General features: G+C 46.8%; 1 protein-coding gene across 17 annotated transcripts in view; it reads left to right on the top strand.

Moving 5' to 3' along the window:
• ABCD4 (ATP binding cassette subfamily D member 4) overlaps positions 1–18988 on the top strand; it is a 179362-nt gene that overhangs the window by 104699 nt on the left and 55675 nt on the right. For 2 of the 17 annotated variants that reach the window (XM_077267421.1, XM_077267420.1), the window contains one exon: positions 15882–15984. In XM_077267421.1, the coding sequence (XP_077123536.1) occupies positions 15945–15984 (40 nt within the window). In that variant the 5' untranslated portion in view covers positions 15882–15944. The other 15 variants (XM_077267406.1, XM_077267407.1, XM_077267415.1 and 12 more) reach the window with 15 other exon arrangements.

Here is an 18988-nt window from a genome sequence, read left to right as displayed (position 1 = left end):
CTTTCTGGGATGCGATCATGCCGGATGTGTTAACTCTTCACATCCGGGATGATCGCTCTCTCCCATAGCGCCCTGTGATATGCCTTGCGGGGACGCTGCGTCCCCGAAAGGTGTACGGACATGCTGCGATCTGAAAAGACGCGCAGCATGTCCGTAGTCGCAGGGCCGCCGCGTGCGGGTTTCCACGCATAGTGGAGACGGGATTTCATAAAATCCCCTCCACTATGCTGGAACATCTGGACGCTGCTTGTTTGACGCTGCAGCTCTGCGCAGCGTCAAACAAGCAGCGTTTCCTGACCGTGGAAACATACCCTAAGATTCGCCCCCTTTTGTGTGAGGTCAGTAAGGGGTTTCGTGATCTGAGAAAAACCCTTAATAAACTTTCTGAACCCTAAGAATCGTTGCAATGCTTTCAGGTCGTGAGGTTGAACCCAATCAATTATAGCTTGCATCTTCTCAGGGTCCATTTTAAACCATTCAGCTGACACAATGAACCCTAGGAACGATATTCCCTGAACAGAAAAAGTACATTTTTCCAATTTAGCAAACAAAGAATTTTTCCTGAGTTTCTGTAAAACAAATAAAATGTTCTCGTAGTGAAAATTCAGATCAGGTGAAAAAATTAGAATGTCATTCAGGTATTCCTCAATAAGGGTAAGATCAAACAGGGTGTTTTTTGCTGCATTTTCTTAGGCTAATTTTCAGCGGCTTTTAACAGTACCAGCAAAGCCTATGATATTTCAGAAATCTCATGCGCACACATTGTTTTTTTGTGTGATCAGTATTTTGTGCTTTGCTGCGTTTTTTTGGACATAGAGCATGTCACTTCTTTCAGCGTTTTTCACCCATTGACTTGAATGGGTGTTAAAAAACGCAGCAAAAACGGAGGTATCATTAATTGCTGCATTTTTACTGCTGAAAATTCAAGGACGTTAGCATTTACAAAGAGAAAAAAAACACACCAAATACACACCAAAAACGCACCCAAACCTGCGTTTTTGACGCAGCTTCTTTCCTGCCATGAAGATCAAGGTTTTGCTGCAGAAAAAAAAAGCAGCAAAAATGCCCTGTGTGAACTTACCCTAAACCTTCCAATAATATCAGAAAAAAATGTAATTCATAAAGTTGTGAAAGACTGCAGGTGCATTGGTTAAACCAAAGGACATGACAAGATTTTAAAATAAACCTTCCGAAGTTAAAAATGCCGTTTTCCACTCCACACCCTCCCGGACACGTATCAGATTATATGCCCCTGTAAGGTCAACCTTAGAAAACCATTTAACCCCAGTAAGCTGATTATATAGGTCAGGGATAAGTATTCTTAACCGAAATTTTGCTTAGTTCATGGAAATTGAGGCAAGGACGGAGGCCACCATCTTTTTTTTTTCACAAAAAAGAACCCCGCAGTTATTGGTGAGGAGGTGACCCTTCCATAAACTTTCGTTTACAGATTATACAAGTGAGCTTTAGGCTATTTCGCATTAGGAAAACGATTTATAGCACAATCATAAGGAGCATGGGGAGGTAGTATATCAGCCTCTTTCTCCAAGAACACATCTCCAAAGTCTTTCAGGTGAGCCGGCAGACCCTCCAGACTAGTGGAGCAAATTTGCACAGAGCGAATACATTTCTTATGATAGTAGGAACTCCACTTAATATCCTTCCGACACCAATCAATAACAGGATTATGGATTTGCAGCCATGGAAATCCCAACACCAACCCAGCAGGTAAATTATCCAACACATAGCATGAGATGGACTCAAAGTAAAGAGTTGCCACTCTAAGGCTACGTTCACACGATCCGGATTTTGATCCGGATCCGTAGCGGATTTTCAGCTGCGGATCCGGATCAGTTTTCCATGTTGGTTACAGTACAATGTAACCCAATGGAAAACCAAAACCGCTGTGCTAACGATCCGTTTTTCCGCTGGAAAATCCGCGCGGATTTTCCAGCGGAAAAAAGAAGTAGCATGTCAATTCTTTCAGCGGATTCCGCACCGGTTTTCCAGCAGCTCCAATAGGAAACTGCTATTGGAAACCCGCAGTGGAAAACGCTGAAGAAAAAGGATCAGAAAACGCAGCTCAAATTCACTGCGGAATTTAGCTGCCGTTTTCCAAAAACGGGCAGGAAAAAAAAAGGATGGAAATCCTGATCGTGTGAACGTAGCCTAAGTGTGAATTCCACCATTACCAGCTGGACAAAGTTTTGATGTAACAGTGTTTTGTCAATAGCAACAATCTGAATAGGTCTTTCCACTCTAACTGTCCCTAATCCTAATTTAAGAACCAGTCCAGAATCAATAAAATTGGTGGCAGAGAGCTGGCTGTTCCAACCTCCATTGATTCCGTCTATGGCAAGTGAACAGACTTGGGCAGGAAGACTGAAACCCCCTGTCATTCACCACGTCCCTCACGAATTTGGCGATCCATTCGAATGGCCTGGGTCACGGCCTCCCCAGGAAACAGGGTGGAGTATGCAAAGCCAGAGCGTCCTTTAGGAGTATCCGAAAGGCCATGGTGAAACTGACACCTGAGAGCTCGTCACAGATCATCCCTAAGGCGTCAAAAAATGCATCAACAGAAGATAATTCTGGGTCTAGTGGGGACAAAGGGAATGCCCAAATCTGAGGACCCCCTCGTAATAGGGACATCATTATTCCCACCTGCTGGGAGTAATCCCCAGAAGACTAGGGTGGTAAGGTAAAAAATAAATTGCAGCTCTCCCTAAACTGATCCTTCTCCCCCCAAACTTTGTCAGGAAGTGCCACTACAGGTTCAGGAGAGAACAACTGCATATCAGAAGGTACAGGAGTAATTGCTACAGTCGATGGTGGAGAGCTCTGAGAAGCATCCATCGTTCTAGAAAACTGACCCTGCAGCGGGGACTGTGAAGTTTCTTGTTTTTGGTGTCCCATTGCCAGATCCTGACCCATATGGGTTAGATTCGCCACCTGATGAGAGTGCACGAATGGAACACATTGGTGGAGAAAAAAAAGTACTTTTCAGGCCAGTCAAAATGTGATACTAGTAACAACCCACGGACAGGCCGTGAGTCAGCAAAGTCAGACATTTCAGGGTCAATACCAAAAGAGCACATAGTAAACCAAAGGGAAATACGAAGTCGTAAGTCAGGTCACATGCCAAGGTCAGAAAATCAGAGATGTAGCGGATCAGCAAATGGGCAATAACAAGCGGGTAGTCAGAACACAGTCCAAAGGTCAGCAGCATAAGATCAGATGTAAAGGGGTAATAAACAGGTAGTCTGAACACGGTCCAAAGGTTATCAGTAGAATATCAGATGTAAAGGGGCAATAACAAACGGGTAGTCAGAACACGGTCCAAAGGTCAGCAGCAGATCAGAACTTACAGCACAGGCAACAGGCTAACACACACCACGGAGCACAAGCTTACAACAAGCTTTTGACAGGGAGTGATCAAGGCCAGACAGCTCACCGAAATACCAGTGCAGTTACCAAGAACAGGGAGCACCTGTGGAAATCTCTGGACCTCCCAGTCAGATAGGTCAACCGAGGTGTCAATTAAAGCACTAACAGCTCAGCACGCCCCAGTACAGAATAGGATGACAGAGCTGTCCATCACTGAGTTCCAGACACTCTGAGCACGGGAATCATGACATTTACTTTTCTCCACTCATGGTTAGTGGTTGGGTGAAGCCATTTATTGTCAAACTATTGTGTTTTTTCTTTCTAAATCATAATGACAACCCAAAACATCCAAATGACCCTGATCAAAAGTTTACATATGCTGGTGATTTTGGCCTGATAACATGCACAGACATTGACGTAAATGGGTTTGACTGGCTACTAAAGGTAACATCCTCACCTGTGACCTGTTTGCTTGTAATCAGTGTGTGTGCATAAAAGCTGAGTGAGTTTCTGGGATCCAGACAGACTCTTGCAGCTTTCATCCAACCACTGACTTTTCTGGATTGTGAGTCATGGGGAAAGCAAAAGAATTGTCAACGGATCTGTGGTAAATGGTAGTTGAACTGTATAAAACAGGAAAGGGATACAAAAATATATCCAAGGAATTGATAATGCCAGTCAGCAGCATTCAAACTGTGATTAAAAAATGGAAAATCAGAGGCTCTGTAAAACCAAACCACGGTCAGGTAGACCAACAAAAATTTCATCCACAACTGCCAGGAAAATTGTTCGGGATGCAAAGAAAAACCCACAAATAACATCAGCTGAAATACAGGACTCTCTGAAAACTAGCGGTGTGGCTGTTTCAAGATGCACAATACGGAGCCACTTGAAGAAAAATGGGCTGCATGGTCGAGTCGCCACAAGCCAATACTGTGCAAATGCCACAAAGTTTCTCACCTACAATATGCAAAACAGCACAGAAACAAGCCTCAAAACTTCTGGAACAAGGTAATTTGGAGTGATGAGACAAAAATTTATCTTTTTGGACACAACCATAAAAGTTACACTACCTTTCCAAAGCTTAGGGTCACTTAGAAATTTCCTTATGTTAGAAAGAAAAGTACAGTTTTTTTCCAATGCAGTTAACATTAAATGATTCAGAAATGCACTCTATACATTGTTAATGTCGTAAATGACTATTCTAGCTGCAAACGTCTGGTTTGTAATGCAATATCATCATAGGTGTATAGAGGCCCATTTCCAACAACCATCACTCCAGTGTTCTTATGGTACTTTGTGTTTGCTAACTGTGTAAGAAGGCTAATGGATGGTTAGAATACCCTTGAAAACCCTTGTGCAAGTATGTTAGCACAGCTGAAAACAGTTTGGCTGATTAGAGAACCTATAAACCTGACCTTCCATTGAGCTAGTTGAGAATCTGGAGCATTACATTTGTCGGTTCCATTAAACTCTCAAAATGGCCAGAAAAAAAGACCTTTCATGTGAAACTCGACAGTCTATTCTTGTTTTTACGCTAGGTTCATATTAGCATTTCTGTGTATGCCAAAATGCATGGCATGACGCTAACAAAAATGCTGCGTGTGCATGCGTTTAGGCATGTGTTTGCGTTTTTTATGCGCATGTTGGAGGCGGTGACATCGTTTTCTGGACATGCGCAGTCTAAAGTACGCATGCGTATCGAACGCATGCGTACGCATGTCCTTGCATACCAATGCGTTTCCATAGACAGTAATGCGCTTTTTGTACACAATCTTCTGCAATCGTCCGCATGCGGAGAATTGCGCAATATTTGACGCCTCAAAAAATGCAACATATTGCGTTCGCCAGACACCACGAAATGACACATGCCTACGCATCCGCATGCGAAATCATGCAAAAACATGTCCTTTGTACACAATGTTAAAGATATGTACGCATGACGCATGCGGATGTATGTGGATCATACCCTGTGCACAGAAACGCTAATGTGAACCCAGCCTTAGAAATGAAGGCTATTCCATATGAGAAATTGGCAAGAAACTGAAGATTTCCTACAACAGCGTGTACTACTCCCTTCAGAGGAGAGCACAAACAGGCTCTAACCAGAGTAGAAAGAGAAGTGTGATGCCCCGCTGCACAACTGAGCAACAAGACAATTACATTAGAGTCTGTAGTTTGCGAAATCGATGCCTCACAGGTTCTCAACTGGCAGCTTCATTAAATAGTACACGCAAAACGCCAGTGTCAACATCTACAGTGAAGAGGCGAATCCGGGATGCTGGCCTTCAGGGCAGAGTGGCAAAGAAAAAGCCATATCTGAGACTGGCTAATAAAAAGAAAAGATTAATATGTGCAAAAGAACACAGACATTGGACAGAGGAAGATTGGAAAAAAGTGTTATGGACAGACGAATCCAAGTTTGAGGTGTTTAGATCACACAGAAGAACATTTGTGAGACGCAGAACAAGTGAAAAGATGCTGGAACAGTGCCTGACGCCATCTGTCAAGCATGGTGGAGGTAATGTGACGGTCTGGGGTTGCTTTGGTGCTGGTAAAGTGGGAGATTTGTACAAGGTAAAAGGGATTTTGAATAAGGAAGGCTATCCCTCCATTTTGCAACACCATGCCATACCCTGTGGACAGCGCTTGATTAGAGCCAATTTCATCCTACAACAGGACAATGACCCAAAGCACACCTCCAAATTCTGCAAGAACTATTTAGGGAAGAAGCAGGCAGCTGGTATTCTATCTGGAATGGAGTGGCCAGTGCAGTCACCAGATCTCAACCCCATTGTGCTGTTGTGGGAGCAGCTTGACCGTATGGTGCGCAACAAGTGCCCATCAAGCCAAACCAACTTGTGGGAGGGGCTTCTGGAAGCATGGGGTGACATTTCTCCAGATTACCTCAGCAAATTAACTGCTAGAATGCCAAAGGTCTGCAATGCTGTAATTGCTGCAAAGGGAGCATTCTTTGACGAAAGCAAAGTTTGAAGGAGAAAATTATTTTTTCAAATAAAAATCTTTTTTTCGAACCTTGTCAATGTCTGGACTGGTTTTTCAATTCACTTGGCAACACACAGAAAACACAAAATTGTCTGGGTGACCCTAAACTTTGGAACCGTAGTGTACATTTGGAGAGAGGTCAACAAGGCCTATGATGAAAGCAACACCATTCCTACTGTAAAGCACAGAGGTGGATCACTGATGTTTTGGGGATGTGTGAACTGCAAAGACACAGCAACCATAGTCAAAGTTGAAGGAAAGATAAATGCAGCACGTTATAAGCACATACTGTAGGGAAATTTGCAATTATCAGCCTGGAAGCTGTGCATGGGACGTACTTGGACGTTCCAACATGACAACGATCCAAAACACAAGGACAAGTCGACCTGTCATTGCCTACAACAGAACAAAATGAAGGTTCTGGAGTAGCCATTTCAGTTTCCTGACCTCAATATCATTGAGCCACTCTGGGGAGATCTCAAGCGTGCAGTTCATGCTAGACAGCCCAGGAGTTCACAGCAACTGGAGGCTTTTTGCCAAGAAGAGTGGGCAGCTTTACTATTTGAGAAAATAAAGAATCTCATCCACAACCACCACAAATGACTTCAAGCAGTCATTGATGTTAGAGGAGGCAATACATGGTATTAAGAAATGGGGTATGTAAACTTTTGGTCAGGGTCATTTGGATGTTTTGGGTTGTCATTATGATTTAAAAAGAGAAAACACAGTAGTTTGACAATAAATGGCTTCACCCAACCACTAACCATGAGTGGAGAAAAAGTTTTGGTGTTATCATTTATATTCTCTGAATAAAGGCCAAAAAAGCAAAAATTCTGGCAGGGTATGTAAACTTTTGAGCACAACTGTACTTGCCTGTGTGTGTATGTATGTATGTATGGTGTGTGCATGTTGTATGTATATGAATGTGTGCATGTATGTGTTTATATGTGTGTATTGTGACGTTAGTTTGGGGATCCTCTGCCATTCTTCCTTGCAGATCCTCTCCAGTTCCATCAGGTTGGATGGTGAACGTTGGTGGACAGCCATTTTCAGTTCTTTTCAGAGATGCTCAATTGGGTTTAGGTTAGGGCTCTGACTGGGCCAGTCAAGAATAGTCACAGAGTTGTTCTGAAGCTACTACTTTATAATAGCTGTATGCTTAGGGTCATTGTCTTGTTGGAAGGTGAACCTTCAGCCAAGTCTGAGGTCCAGAGCACTCTGGAAGAGGTTTTCACCTAGGATACCTCTGTACTTGGCCGCATTCATGTTTCCGTCAATGACAACCAGTCGTCCTGTCCCTGCAGCTGAAAAACACCCCAATAGCATGATGCTGCCACCACCATGTTTCACTGTTGGGATTGTATTGGGCAGGTGATGAGCAGTACCGGGTTTTCTCCACACATACCACTTAGAATTATCATCAAAAAGGTCTATATTCGTCTCATCAGCCTAGAGAATCTTATTTCTCAAAGTCTGGGAGTCCTTCATGTGTTTGTTTTTTTTTAATCAAACTATGTGGGCTTTCATATGTCTTGCACTGAGGCATCCGTCGGGCCAATCTGCCATAAAGGCCCAACTGGTGGACTGCAGTGATAGTTGACTTTGTGGAACTTTCTCCCATCTCCCTACTGCACCTCTGGAGCTCAGCCACAGTGATTGTGGGGTTCTTCTTTACCTCTCTCACCAAGGCTCTTCTCCCACGATTGCACAGTTTGGCTGGACGGCCAGGTCTAGGAAGATTTCTGGTGGTCCCAAACTTCTTCCATTTAAGGTTTATGGAGGCCACTGTGCTCTTAGGAACCTTGAGTACTGCAGAAATTCTGTTGTAACCTTGGCCAGATCTGTGCCCTGGCACAATTCTGTCTCTGAGCTCCTTGGCCAGATCCTTTGACCTCATGATTCTCATTTGGTCTGACATGCACTGTGAGGTCTTATATAGACAGGTGTGGGCCTTTCCAAATCAAGTCCTATCAGTTTAATTACACACAGCTGGACTCCAATGAAGGAGTAGAACCATCTCAAGGAGGATCACAAGGAAATGGACAGCATGTGACTTAAATATGAGTGTCTGAGCAAAGTGTCTGAATACTTATGACCATGTGATACTTCAGTTTTTCTTTTTCATTAAATTTGCAAAAATTTCTACATTTCTGTTTATTCCAGTCAAGATGGGGTGCAGAGTGTACATTCATGAGAAATAAAACAAACTTTTTTGAATTTACAAAATGGCTGCAATGAAATAAAAAGTGAAAAATTAAAGGGGTCTGAATACTTTCTGTACCCACTGTATTTGGGGAATAACCCTATAAGACCAAATGACCTCTGTTCAGTGTATTCACCATGATGCATATATTAAACAGTTGCCTCCTGTGGACGCCATACTGTAGTTTCAACATCTACTGTCGCAAATGTAAGTATTTTAAGTGTTTTACAGTACAGCATTGTATGGAGTAATGCCGTCCGCTCCACCATCCCATGTAGTTGTAGACTATGACCAGGTACCGTACATGTAATATACACATGGTTGGGCTCTGCAGCTCCAGCAGTAACCAGGAGGCGGCGCTCTGCACACTTGCTGGCATGTGTCACTAGCATGTCGTCTACAGTGTTCTAGTCACTGACACAGCCGACACTACCTGACTGCAGGGGCCAGAAGGACCCCAATATATATATAAATGTACCGCTATCTCAGTAACAGTATAACTCTATATTCCGAGAGGTGCTGGGGCCCTGTGGTCTCTGTGTACACCCCTGCTGCAGGGCGCTGATAAGGAGGGCTAGCTGGCCTGTAACTCGAGGCTCCGGGGGTCCGATGGTGAGGCACATTTCTTGCACAGGGGCCCCACACTGTCAGTGTGAGATCAGCGTCCCACTGTCTCACCCTTGCACTGACGCTCTGTGGTGCCACGCTGATGCCCACGTTTGTATACGTTTTACAGCAGCTCTGCAATGTCTCCCCCGCTCCCCCTGCTGCGCTCAGCTGACTTGGGATTACTGTCATCAACCTGGAACACAGAAAAGCTACAATTAGGAATAAGAAGCCAACCTCAGCCTGGTGGCACCGGGAGAGTGTTGTACAGTGCACGCGCCTGTGCTGCTGTATCGCTCCATGTCCTGCCGCTGACTGGTTACCATGGAAACCCACCACTGTCTGTAGGCTGCTGCTGACTGGTTACCATGGAAACCCACCACTGTCTGTAGGCTGCTGACTGATTACCATGGAAATATTTTGTTGCCTAAAGGCCACTACTGACTAGTTACCATGGATCGGTACCTGAGCTGACTGCCTAGTGTGAACACTTACCTCTGGCTAATAACATGGTAAAGCCTGCATTTATAGGAAGGTCAGAACCAACTGTGTTTGGATGTAATTAAAATCACAGCATGGTGAAGGGCGGGGCGTTCAAGTCAGAAAAAATAGTACATAGTAAATATAAGGAAAACTGACTGAACAGCCATCTAGTCTGAACTGGTGCATAACCAAAAAAGTCATATAGCAAATAGATCAATGGCTGCACTCAGCACAAGTAAATTTTGAGTGCAGCCATTGATCTATTTGCTATATGACTTTTTTTGGCTATGCACCAGTTCAGACTAGATGGCTGTTCAGTCAGTTTTCTTATATTTAGTATGTATTATTTTTCTGGCTTGAATGCCCCGCCCTTCACCATGCTGTGATTTTAATTACATCCAAACACAGTTGGTTCTGAGCTTCCTATAAATGCAGGCTTTACCATATTATTAGCCATAGGTAAGTGTTCACACTAGGCAGACAGGTCAGGTACCCATCCGATCTGAGATTACCTTGACGTTTCGTGGATGGGCTCACAACTTTTGGCCAAATCTTGTGCTAAGAATCTCATGTGTTTTTTCATAGATTTCACAAGCCATTATGCTATTCACATTTCATATATTGCACATTTCCTTGCTTTAGCACAAGTAAATTTTGAGTGCAGCCATTGATCTATTTGCTAGTTACCATGGAAACCCACCGCTGTCTCTAGGCCGCTGCTGACTAGTTACCATGGGAACCCACCGCTGTCTCTAGGCTGACGCTGACTGGTTACCATGGAAATGTTCTGCTGTCTCTAGGCCGCTGCTGACTGGTTACAATGGAAACCCACCGCTGTCTATAGGCTGCTGCTGACTGCTTACCATGGAAACGTTCAGCTGTCTAAAGGCCGCTACTGACTGGTTACCATGGAAACCCACCGCTGTCTCTAGGCTGACCCTGACTGGTCACCATTGAAACGTTCCGCTGTCTCTAGGCTGAAGCTGACTGGTTACCATGGAAACCTGCCACTGTCTCTAGGCCGCCACTGACTGGTTACCATGGAAACCCACCGCTGTCTCTAGGCTGACCCTGACTGGTCACCATTGAAACGTTCCGCTGTCTCTAGGCTGAAGCTGACTGGTTACCATGGAAACCTGCCACTGTCTCTAGGCCGCCACTGACTGGTTACCATGGAAACCCACCGCTGTCTCTAGGCTGACGCTGACTGGTTACCATGGAAACGTTCTGCTGTCTCTAGGCCGCCGCTGCTGACTGGTTACCATGGAAACCCACCGCTGTCTATAGGCTGCTGCTGACTGCTTACCATGGAAATGTTCCGCTGTCTAAAGGCCGCCGCTGACTGGTTACCATGGAAACCCACCGCTGTCTCTAGGCTGATGCTGACTGGTTACCATGGAAACCTGCCACTGTCTCTAGGCCGCCGCTGACTGGTTACCATGGAAACCCACCGCTGTCTCTAGGCTGACCCTGACTGGTCACCATTGAAACGTTTCGCTGTCTCTAGTCTGAAGCTGACTGATTACCATGGAAACCTGCCACTGTCTCTAGGCCGCCACTGACTGGTTACCATGGAAACCCACCACTGTCTCTAGGCTGACCCTGACTGGTCACCATTGAAACGTTCCGCTGTCTCTAGGCTGAAGCTGACTGGTTACCATGGAAACCTGCCACTGTCTCTAGGCCGCCACTGACTGGTTACCATGGAAACCCACCGCTGTCTCTAGGCTGACGCTGACTGGTTACCATGGAAACGTTCTGCTGTCTCTAGGCCGCCGCTGACTGGTTACCATGGAAACCCACCGCTGTCTCTAGGCTGATGCTGACTGGTTACCATGGAAACCTGCCACTGTCTCTAGGCTGCCGCTGACTGGTTACCATGGAAACCCACCGCTGTCTCTAGGCTGACCCTGACTGGTCACCATTGAAACGTTTCGCTGTCTCTAGGCTGAAGCTGACTGGTTACCATGGAAACCTGCCACTGTCTCTAGGCCGCCACTGACTGGTTACCATGGAAACCCACTGCTGTCTCTAGGCTGACGCTGACTGGTTACCATGGAAACGTTCTGCTGTCTCTAGGCCGCCGCTGCTGACTGGTTACCATGGAAACCCACCGCTGTCTCTAGGCTGACGCTGACTGGTTACCATGGAAACGTTCTGCTGTCTCTAGGCCGCCGCTGCTGACTGGTTACCATGGAAACCCACCGCTGTCTATAGGCTGCTGCTGACTGCTTACCATGGAAATGTTCCGCTGTCTAAAGGCCGCCGCTGACTGGTTACCATGGAAACCCACCGCTGTCTCTAGGCTGACGCTGACTGGTTACCATGGAAACCCACCACTGTCTGTAGGCTGCTGCTGACAGGTTATCATGGAAACGTTCCGCTGTCTAAAGGCCACTACCGACTGGTTACCATGGAAACCTGGCGCTGTCTCTAGACTACCGCTGACGCTCTCCCACGCTCCTGGACGTACGACGCTAGTCGCTCACAACCTCCACCAAGAAGATGGCGGCGCTGTGTTCGGTCCCCGCCCACTGAGGACTTTGTAACCGCAGAGAATCATGGGAATGAGGCGGAAAGAAATGGGGGAGAGGTGAGGACCGGGCTTTCGGAGATGGCGGGGTGTGCTGGGGATGGGGAGAGGCAGGACTGTTAGCACAGTGCGCCAGCGGCTCGGCGGTTGTCAGGAGACGGTGGATGGCGGAGAGCAGCAGGCGCCGACTGTAGAAGTATGTGCAGTGAGAGGAGAGGAAGCTGCGTGGGGTGGCAGTAATGTGCACGACGTCCTGTCAGGTGCAGGAATCGCACTGGATGGGGGCAGTGAGTAGGAGCACTCAGCACCAGAAAGGTATCCAGAAGAGGGGACAGCCCTAAACGTTCCCCCGGGCCGGGCACATGCGCTCGGGACGCCCCGCTCATCCCACCTCCGACCCCATCCCGCACAGATCACAAGCCCACCTGTCTAGTGCAGAGGAGAAGCTCAGCACGGGTAATGGCTATCATCCAGGAGGAGTGTGAGGGTATGTGTCCACGGTCAGGTTTGCTTCAGGCTTTATTTTCTGCAGGTAAAATCCTGACCAAAACTGCACCTGAGGTCACTGGCAGGTCACCTGCGGTGTTCCTGCGTGTTTTGCTCATTGTAGCCACATGCTGCGTTCTGAAAAAACGCACCGCATGTGAGTTTTCGCGGGAATTCCGCATGCGTTTTTTAATGCACAGTGGAGACGGGATTTGATTAAATCCCCTCCACTATGCTGTAACATCTGGACGCTGCGTTTTTGACGCTGCGGCTCAACGCTGCGTCAAAAACGCAGCGTTTCCCGAACGTGGACACATACCCTAATAGTGGTGAAGCGCCGAGGAGGAGGAGTGTAATAATGGTGAGGGGTGGAGGAGGAGGAGGAGTGTAATAATGGTGAGGGGTGGAGGAGGAGGAGTGTAATAATGGTGAGGGGTGGAGGAGGAGGAGGAGTGTAATAATGGTGATGGGGGGTGGAGGAGGAGGAGTGTAATAATGGTGGGGGGTGGAGGAGGAGGAGTGTAATAATAGTGAGGGGGCGGAGGAGGAGGAGTGTAATAATGGTGAGGGGGCGGAGGAGGAGTGTAATAATGGTGAGGGGGCGGAGGAGGAGTGTAATAATGGTGAGGGGGAGGAGGAGTTTAATAATGGTGAGGGGGCGGAGGAGGAGTGTAATAATGGTGAGGGGCAGAGGAAGAGTGTAATAATGGTGAGGGGCAGAGGAAGAGTGTAATAATGGTGAGGGGAGGAGGAGGAGTGTAATAATGGTGAGGGGAGGAGGAGGAGTGTAATAATGGTGAGGGGAGGAGGAGGAGTGTAATAATGGTGAGGGGAGGAGGAGGAGTGTAATAATGGTGAGGGGAGGAGGAGGAGTGTAATAATGGTGAGGGGTGGAGGAGGAGTGTAATAATGGTGAGGGGTGGAGGAGGAGTGTAATAATGGTGAGGAGGGGCGAAGGAGGAATATAGTGGTGAGGAGGAGGAGTGTAATAATGGTGTGGAGCGGTAGAGGAGGAGTGTAATAATTGTGAGGAGGAGCGGAGGAAGAATATAATAGTGGTGAGGGGTGGCGGAGGAGGAGTGTAATAATGGTGAGGGGGCGGAGGAGGAGTGTAATAATGGTGATGGGGCGGAGGAGGAGTGTAATAATGGTGAGGGGGCGGAGGAGATGTGTAATGGTGATGGGGCAGAGGAGGAGTGTAATAATGGTGATGGGGCGGAGGAGGAGTGTAATAATGGTGATGGGGCGGAGGAGGAATGTAATAATGGTGAGGAGGAGTGTAATAATGGTGAGGGGGCGGAGGAGGAGTGTAATAATGGTGAGGAGGAGTGTAATAATGGTGAGGGGGCGGAGGAAGAGTGTAATAATGAGGGGCCAAGGAGGAATACAGTGGTATGAAAAAGTGTCTACCCCTTCCTGATTTCCTGTCCTTTTCCATGTTTGTCACACTTAAATGTTTCAGATCACCAAACAAATGTAAATATTAGACAACGAGAACACAAGTGACACAAAATGCCATTTATTAATGTCTTTATTATTAAGGGAAAAAGAAATCCACACCTACAGGGTCTAGTGTGAAAAAGTGATTGCCCCCTAAACCTAATAAGCGGTTGGGCCGCCCTTAGCAGCAACAACTGCAATCAAGCATCTGTGATAACTGGCAATGAGTCTTTTACGACGCTCTGGAGGAATTTTGGCCACTCATCTTTGCAGAATTGTTGTAATTCAGCCTTGTTGGAGGTTTCCGAGCATGAACAGCCTTTTTAAGGTCATGCCACAGCATCTCAATCAGATTAAGGTCATGACTTTGACTAGACCACTTCAAAGTCTTACCGTATTTTTCAGACTATAAGAAGCACTTTTTTCCTCCAAAAATGGGGGATGCATCTTATAGTCCTGATATACCGGCTGCGGTGGGAAGTTGGGGGAGCGGCAGCGGGTCACAGAGGCCGGAGCCAGCTGCTGCAGCTAACTCCTGTGCTAGCTGCTAAAGATAAATGAATATTCCATGCATTCCACGCCCATGGGCATGGGAGGCAATGAATATTCATTTCTCTTTAGCATCCTGGTATGATTGGCCCCCATTCACATCCTGGTACACATGGCCCCAGCCTTATCCAGGTATGCATGGCCCCATCAGAAAACATTAAAAAAACCAAACCATTACACTTACCTTCCCAGTGCTCCCTCGCAGCATCTTGTTACGATGGCAGCAGCTGCTTTATGCTTGTAAGCAGCGCATAGCAGGGATGCCTGCTTGTAAGCCGAAGGGCAGCTGCCAGAATACTCACTGCTCCGCACGCCAGGACTGGGTGCCCAGAACAGTGATCTTTCGTGTCAGCCGGTCCCTTCATGCAGCTGCCGTCGGACATGTGTACCACAACTAAAGGTAATGAATATTCACCGCACTCCACTCCCATGAGGCGTGGAATGCGGTAAATATTAATTTCTCTTAAGTAGCAGCACATGTGACTGCCCGTAGCTGCAGAGAGCCAGCGGTTGACACTATGTGCGCTACTAAAGAGCAATGAATATTCACTGATCTGCGTGCACACAGTCCCGGCGTGCAGAGCAGTGAGTATTTCGGGAGCGGTCCATCGGCTTGCAAGTAGTGCAATGACGTACCTGTCATGTTCTGCTTACAAGCATAAAGCAGCTGCTGGCATCGGAACAAAATGCTGCGACGGAGCGCTGGTAAGGTAAGTAATGTTTATTTTTTTAAATGTTTTCTGATGGGGTCATGCATACCAGGATGGGGATGGGGGCCAATCATACCAGGTTTAGGATGGAGCCATGCATACCAGGATAGGGAAGGGGCCCCTGCATACCAGGATAGGGATGAGGGCGATCATACCTGCCAGGATAGGGATGAGGGGGACATGCCTACCAGGCTAGAGATAAGGGGGGCATGCATACAAGGATTGGGATGAGGGGGCCATGCATACCAGGATAGGGATGAGGGGGAGATGTGTATCAGGATGGGGATGAGGAGACCATATTTACCAGGATAGGGGATATTAAGTTCAGAATTGACCACATGTTTTGCTTCAATTTTTTTCCCTAATTTCTTCCTCTGAAACCTAGGTGCGTCTTATGGTCCGCTGCGTCTTATAGTCTGAAAAATACTGTAATTTTATTTTTATAAGGCCATTACTTCTCCTCTCCTGTTCCTTGCAGGCCTCGTCTGGACAGACTCTTCCTGAGCCGCTTCCTGACTCTCCAGTCTGTGCTGTTTCCAGGATGGACCTCAGAGAACACTCTGATGCTTCTGACGTTGCTGGTAGTGGCACTGACTGGTCTGTAACATACAAATAATCTGTGTGTGATCAGTACAGAATGGTATAATCTGTGTGTCATCGGTACAGGGCGGTATAGTCTGTGTGATCAGTACAGGGTGGTGTAGTCTGTGTAATCAGTACAGCACTGTATAGTCTGTATAATCAGTACAGGGCAGTATAGTATGTGAGTAGATATGGACGGACACCTACATGTTCGGGTGCGGCCGTACAGTTACAAAAAGTTTGGGTTCTGGTACCAGAACAGTACCTGGACCCAAACCTGAGCCAAGATCCCATTCACTTGAATGGAGGGCCCAAACATCCAGTGTTTTCCACACTGTTATGTGAATTACAGCGCGGCAAACACTGCTTCTGATTGGAGATAAAAACATCACCGCCGGTCAGACAGCCACGGTTCCCACTTTGGTAAATGACAGCGTGAGCCCACAAATGTGATTTTAGGTATTAACTTTACCTTCGGTCACTCATGTCAGCTGATGGGACTACTGCTCTCATCTGCCGACGTCTGCTGCCGCTAATAACAGTAAGAGCAGGAGCAGCTGATGGGAGTAATCATCAGCCGGCTCCTGCGATGTAAATAAATAATATAAAATAAAAACGGCGTGGGTTCCCCTGTATTTTTGATAACCAACCAGGCAAAACTCACAGCTGGGGGTTGCAACCCTCAGCTGTCAGCAGGGTGAGACTAGCCCACCAGAGAACCAGAGGAGTCTCTGGTGGGCCCAGGCAATGACACCTACTGGCATACAGGCACAGCAGATGCCTAGGGCCCCCCCCCCTGCTGCTCCTGGGGCCCCCAGCCAGTGGCCTGTCGCCAATAGCAGCACACCACACAGCTGCTATGGGGCCTGAGAGTCAGGGGGGCCCACCCTGTGCCAGCAGAACAGCAACGGGTGACAGAAGGTAAAAGCCGGTTGCTGCAGCTAAAGACTGTCCCTGCTGCTTAAAGGAAATGAATATTCAATGCTCCCCACGCCCCATTTAGCGTGGAGAGGAGTGAATATTCATTAATTTTTAACAGCGGGCAGTGTTAGCTGCAGGCTGTGGCTAACACTGCCCGCTATCAGGGCCCCCGCTTGTCTTACCAACTCAATTTAAACCTACAGCTCGCTCACTAACATGCAAGTTAGGCACAACTGAGAACAGTTCTTGTGGTAAAACAAAGTATTTTAAGCATGAATTAAAGGGTTTGTCCACTACTTTCACTTAACCCCCCAATGTATCCCCCCGGGGCCCCTAATGAATTTTATAAATACCTTCTGTTGCCATTTTCGCCTGTGAGCGGCGCTATGGCGGCGGCTGAGTCCAGGTCACGTGACCCCTAGGCTGCAGCCGCCGCTAATTTCCGCCGACGTCACGTCAATTTCCAGACTCTGGAAATTGACGTGACGTCAGCAACAGGCGTGACCCAGCCTCCACAGGCAGCAGTCACTCAAGAGTGACTGGGCTGGGGGCTGCCGGCAGGGCTGTGCTGGGGGCGGGCGCGGCTTGGATCTGCTATTCTGCTGGCCGGCCGTGCTCATATGCTATGACGTGCTGCCGGTGCGGTGGTGGCGGTGGCCGGGGCAGTGGTGGTGGCGGCAGCCGGTGCGGCGGGGTGGGGGTCTGCGCGGTGAATCTGCCGAAGGTGCTGGAGTGTGCGGGCGAGGGGTCTGCGGGGCTGTGCGGTGGGGTCAATGGCAGGGTGGATTGATTTAAATCACGCCGATTTAAATCATGATTTAAATCACGATTTAAATCAAAAGATTTTTTTCTATTTAAATCGGATCGATTTAAATCATGATTTTAATCATGATTTAAATCACTGATTTAAATCAAAAGGTTTTTTTTAATATAAATCACGATTAAAATGAGAAGTGAGAGCAGTGTGCATGTGCGCCCATAGTTACACGGACGAAACTAGGGGCAACGATCTAACGCCAGGGTGAGGGGGGGACCCCAAAGTAAGTAAAAATCTTTTTTGTTTTACTATATGGCAATAGGTAGGTGTTTAAAAGCAGCATGTCTTAATTGTATAAACTATTAATAGCCTCCACATTTTGTTCATACTGCCCCTTTAATTCCACACTTCTAGCTTGGTTTCACTTTTGGTTTAGTTTCTTTTTCCATTCAGTTGACATGCCCAAACTTGTTGGATAGTCAGCAGTACTTGGCTGTAGTAACAATCAAACTTCATAAGTGATCTGTGTGAGCCATGGCAGGTCGTAAGAGAGACCCTATTTGGGTTCATTTTGTTGAGATGCCAGCAGCAGATCTTGGAAAGAAACGTGCAAGAGCAAAGTGCAAATACTGTCAAAAGGATATCCAAGGACTTGTTTGCCGTTTGAAATCACATTATGAAAACTGCAACCAGAAGGGAAATGAAGATGTTGATAGTGAAGTGTTTCTTTGGTCATCTTCATCACCGCACTTCTCATGATGTTGCCTCATTCACGCCACCAGGCCTTGCATCTCTTTGTTGCATCGTTTGCATTTTGCACGAATGCCTGCCTTACCGATAGGCGAAGGAGCTTCATTAAAATATTCCCAAACTGGGTCTCTTTTACGGCCTGCTGCCATTATAAGGAAAGAATGTAATAAACCTCAGATCGTACACACAAACAGATCCAGACTTGTCTGTCTGTGGCTATGCTGCAGTATTGTGCTCAAAGTTTCACTTTCATTTTTTTGTCTGCTTGCCCTTCCTCCTCAAAACACTTAGATTCACATTCTTCTTGTGTTGTGCAGATCTATTCCACTCCAAACAATCAGAAACATATTGTCTAACTTCTTGGACTTGGCACTGAAGGGGTTGATTCTGTATTCATAGGTTTGTAGAACAATAGGATTAAGGTCTTTTTCTCAACTCTGTTCATGTTGTAACATTTTTGCCATGAAGAAGAGGCTGGGACCTCTGCGGAGTCAAATTCAGTTTTGAGAACTGCGTAAGTAAAGCGAGCGTCTGTGATAATATAGGAGAGAAACTGCCCACTAATCCTACAGAAA

The sequence above is a fragment of the Ranitomeya variabilis genome, chromosome 1, assembly GCF_051348905.1.
Source record: "Ranitomeya variabilis isolate aRanVar5 chromosome 1, aRanVar5.hap1, whole genome shotgun sequence".
Taxonomy (NCBI): Eukaryota; Metazoa; Chordata; class Amphibia; order Anura; family Dendrobatidae; genus Ranitomeya; species Ranitomeya variabilis.
This window is presented reverse-complemented; position numbering and strand designations above follow the sequence as displayed.